The sequence below is a fragment of the Myotis brandtii genome, unplaced genomic scaffold (assembly GCF_000412655.1).
Source record: "Myotis brandtii unplaced genomic scaffold, ASM41265v1 scaffold74, whole genome shotgun sequence".
In the NCBI taxonomy this organism is placed as follows: Eukaryota; Metazoa; Chordata; class Mammalia; order Chiroptera; family Vespertilionidae; genus Myotis; species Myotis brandtii.
The window spans coordinates 4,223,457-4,227,516 of record NW_005370944.1 but is presented as its reverse complement, the minus strand read 5'-3'; the positions used below and the strand labels follow the sequence as shown (position 1 = coordinate 4,227,516).

The window sequence follows — 4,060 nt, the reverse complement described above, 5'->3', positions numbered from 1 at the left end:
GCAACCTCCCCATCGACCCTGCCTTGAGTATGACAGGGGGTGGTGCCCCCAACCCCCCAATCGGCCCTGCTCTGAGCCTGACCAGGGGCTGCACTTAGGGATTAGGCCTGCCCTCTGCCACCCGGGAGCAGGCCTAAGCCAGCAGGTCGTTATATGCCGAGGGGTCCCAGACTGCGAGAGGGCACAGGCCGGGCTGGGGGACCCCCCTCCCCCCGCCCCCCGAGTGCACAAATTTTTGTGCACCTGGCCTCTAGTACAGATTATATTTAAAGTCATAGGACTGGGTAAAATAATCTAGATAAAGAATACAGAGAGGAAAAGATAAAGATTGTGTCATAGGGCATTCCATCTTTCAGAGGTCAGAACGAAAGAAAAAAAAAAGCAAACAGACAAAAATAAAAACTGAAAAAATAAACCAGGAGAGTCTGAAATACCAAAAGATAAGAAACTGCCTCAGTGGTTGAGCATCAATCTATGAACCAGGAGGTCACGGTTCAATCCCTAGTCAAGGCACATGCCCAGGTTGCAGGTGCGGGCTCGAACCCCAGTGTGGGGTGTGCAGGAGGCATCCAATCAATGATTCTCTCTCTCCTTCTCCCTTCCTCTCTGAAATAAATAAAAACATACTTTAAAAAAAGAAGGAATAATCAATTGGGTCAAATATTGCTCATTTATAATTCTATCTATCATCTCTTAAGATAATATGAAACTTAAGAATGGTGAATAGATTAAGAGCTTTTAAGAAAAATGTAAGCCTAATTCCTTAAATCACATTCAACTTTAAGTTTTCAAGTTGATGGAAAGTTCACAAATTTCAAGGGCCCAGAAATATTTCAATCAACATTTTTTCTTGTTATTTTCATTTTGTGTTAAGAGAAATGACACAATCCAAACTTCTAAAAATTATCAGAGTACTTTGATCCAGAGAAAATCTACTCATACCTCTGCCAGTCTGTATGGTAAAATAAGCTTTTCTCCCACTGTCACAGTCTTCCTCATAATTAATGCTTCAAATAGCATCTCTTCTTTAACCTGTACAACAGAAAAGTAAGTTCAATATATAAGATTCATAACAATGGTTTGAATTATTTATTGAAAAGCCATATAGAAAAAAAATTAAGATTAGCAAATAGTAGACAACAGAGTAAAAGAAAGACAATACACTGGAAAATTTTAAATATTGGCCAAAGTGAAATGTAAGTGTCCTACCTTGCGGGTTCTGCTCAGTGGTTGAGCGTTGACCCATGCACCAGGAAGTCGAAGGTTCAATTCCCAGTCAGGGCACATGCCCGGTTTCGGGCTCAATCCCCAGTAGGGGGCATGCAGGAGGCAGCAATGTTTTTCTCTCCTCCATGTTTCTATCTCTCTCTCCCTCTCCCTTCCAGTTAGGGCAATCAATTTTATTTTAAAATGTTTTTAAACATGTGTCCCATAGACTCCACTCCCAGACCTCCAAAAAAAAAGAAATCAAAGGGGTCTTTTTAAATTAAAGTTTTCATTCTGATCATAATGGAGAAACATGTTTTATTGTGCAGAATATGGAAAATATAAAATAGTATAAACAACATTTTAAGACGATCAACCATAATCTCCTAACCTGGAGAAAAGGACTGAACAGTAACAACACTTCTTGAGTTCCAGGAACATTGCAATGGGTAATAATTTATGTTTCAGTTGTTTATTTTTATTTACAGATGATAAACTTTAAGATAAAGTTCATGCTTCCTTTGTTCTCACTCTCTAGAGGCCAATACTATCATAAATTTGCTATGTATCATTTCAGTTTATTTATGTATACATACAGTACATATTAGATGTTTTCATAAACATTATCTTATACTGTCAAGTGAATTTAACTTTTATCTGTATATCATATTCCCATTTATTTTTGAGATATAACTCTTGATAATTTAGATTAAGCTTGTTCATTTTAAATGCTATATAGCACAAAACTATATCAATTACCACAATGTGATCCATTCTACTTTTAGGCACTAACACCACTTATATTTTTGCTCTATTAGAAAATAAACTGCAGTAAATATTCCTGCATATGCTTTCAAGAATTTCTCTGAAGTACATACCTAAAAGTGAAATTACCAGGTTGTAGTGTACACATTTTCAGCTTTATAGGATATTGCCAAACTCCTGTACACAGTTTTTACCAACCTGCTCTCTCAGCAGCAGCACTGAGAGTTTCCTATTTCTTCAAACCTTGACTATACCTGGTATTATCAGACTTTTTACTTTTACCACACTGATGAGCATGAAATGGTAAAACAGGGAATTTTATAAAGCATCCATACATAATATGGAATTTTCATAAAATTTTATGTAGATAATATAAAATACATAAAGCAAAATAGATTAGACTACAAGGAGAAATGAGTTATAAAAACAAGAGAATACGATATTACCCTGACACCAGCAATTCATGACAGATCAATCATTTTATTAAAATATGATTGCACCATAAAGAAAATATACCTTCTTTTGCCCTAGCCAGTTTGGCTCAGTGGATAGAGCATCGACCTGCGGACCAAAGGGTCCCAGATTCAATTCCAGTCAAGGGCACGTACCTTGGTTGTAAGCTCCTCCCCAGCCTGGGTAGGGGCTCGTGCAGGAGGCAACCAATCGCTGTGTTTCTCACACACTGATGTTACTCTGTCTTTCCCTCTCTCTTCTACTCTCCCTAAAAATCAATGGGAAAATAGCCTCAAGTGAGGATTAACCAAAAAAAAAGGAAAGAAAATTTACCTTCTTTTGAAAAATATACCTTCTATTGCCCAATCCTCAAATTTCAAAAAGTAAAAACAATTTGAGGCACATTACTTTCACAAAATACAGTAAAACTAAAAATGAACAAAGATTAAATATAAAACCATATCCTTTCAGATATATTTAAAATATTTTTATAAACCAAAATAAATAGCAGATTACAAAAACACAATAAAACTAAGAAAACACATGTGATTTTAAAAAACCAGCATTATGCCCCAGCTGGTTTGGCTCAGTGGATAGAGTGTCGGCCTGTGGACTGAAGGGTCCTGGGCTTGATTCCAATCAAGGAAACATGCCTGGTTGAGAGCTCAATCCCCAGTAGGGGGCGGGTAGGAGGCAAACAATCAATGATTCTCTCTCATCATTGATGTTTCTATCTCTCTCTCCTTCTCCCTTCCTCTCTGAAATCAATAAAAATATATTTAAATAAATAAATACATACATACATACATACATACATACAATAAAAGAAAAAAAACCAGTGTTATACTGTGAGGTGTATTTCTAAATTTCAGCAATTATTATTAAAAATGAAAAAAACATTTAAAAATAAAAGATCTATGCAGTATGGTCAAGAAATTTTTCTAAAGGAATGAGCAAATGTAAGCTGGCAAAAACATGGAGCAACGGTTATTTCCATATACTTGTATAAACTGGTACAACCCCTGTAGAAAGTCATTTGTCAATATCAGTAACCTCAATATGTGTATATACCTTAACACAAAAGTCTACTCCTTAAACTATACTCTAGAACAGCAATTTTCAACCACTGTGCCTCAAGAATTTTTAAAACATGCAATACCTAACTATTTAGTCAGGGGCACTGACCTCTTTTCCCTTAGACTTTCAAATAAAAAAAATGACAGCAGTCAACACAATAGCCATCCAATATGAATGAAGCAAAATTATACCTATTTTTTGTCAGATCAACAAAAAATATATATTTGGTGTGCCAGAGTTTTAGTAATTAGTTTATGTGTGTCATGAGATTTTAAAAAGGTTGAAAATCATTGTCCTGTGAATAATGCTCACACATGCTAACAGCAGGCATGTACAAGAATGTCTATCGTAATCTACACTAATAAAAGAGAAACATGGTAATTGGCGTACGACCGCTACCCTTTTCATTGGCTAATCAGTGAGTATATGCAAATTAACTGTCAGCCAAGATGGCGGCCGGCAGCCAGGCACTGAAGCGAGCAGGGAGGCTTGCTTGCTGCAGACTCCAACGTTCCCCGCCTCACTTGCCGGCCTCTCAGCTGCAAGTCTAAGCAACTAT

The 4,060-nt window shown here is 36.8% G+C and overlaps 1 protein-coding gene across 10 annotated transcripts in view; it reads right to left on the bottom strand.

The window, feature by feature from the left end:
- The window catches only part of MYO9A (myosin IXA), a 423,504-nt gene that overhangs the window by 246,190 nt on the left and 173,254 nt on the right, over positions 1-4,060 (bottom strand). For all 10 annotated transcript variants that reach the window (XM_014530413.1, XM_014530418.1, XM_014530420.1 and 7 more), the window contains exon 9: positions 943-1,032. In XM_014530413.1, coding sequence (XP_014385899.1) covers positions 943-1,032 — 90 coding nt within the window. The remainder of the gene's footprint in view (positions 1-942; positions 1,033-4,060) is intronic.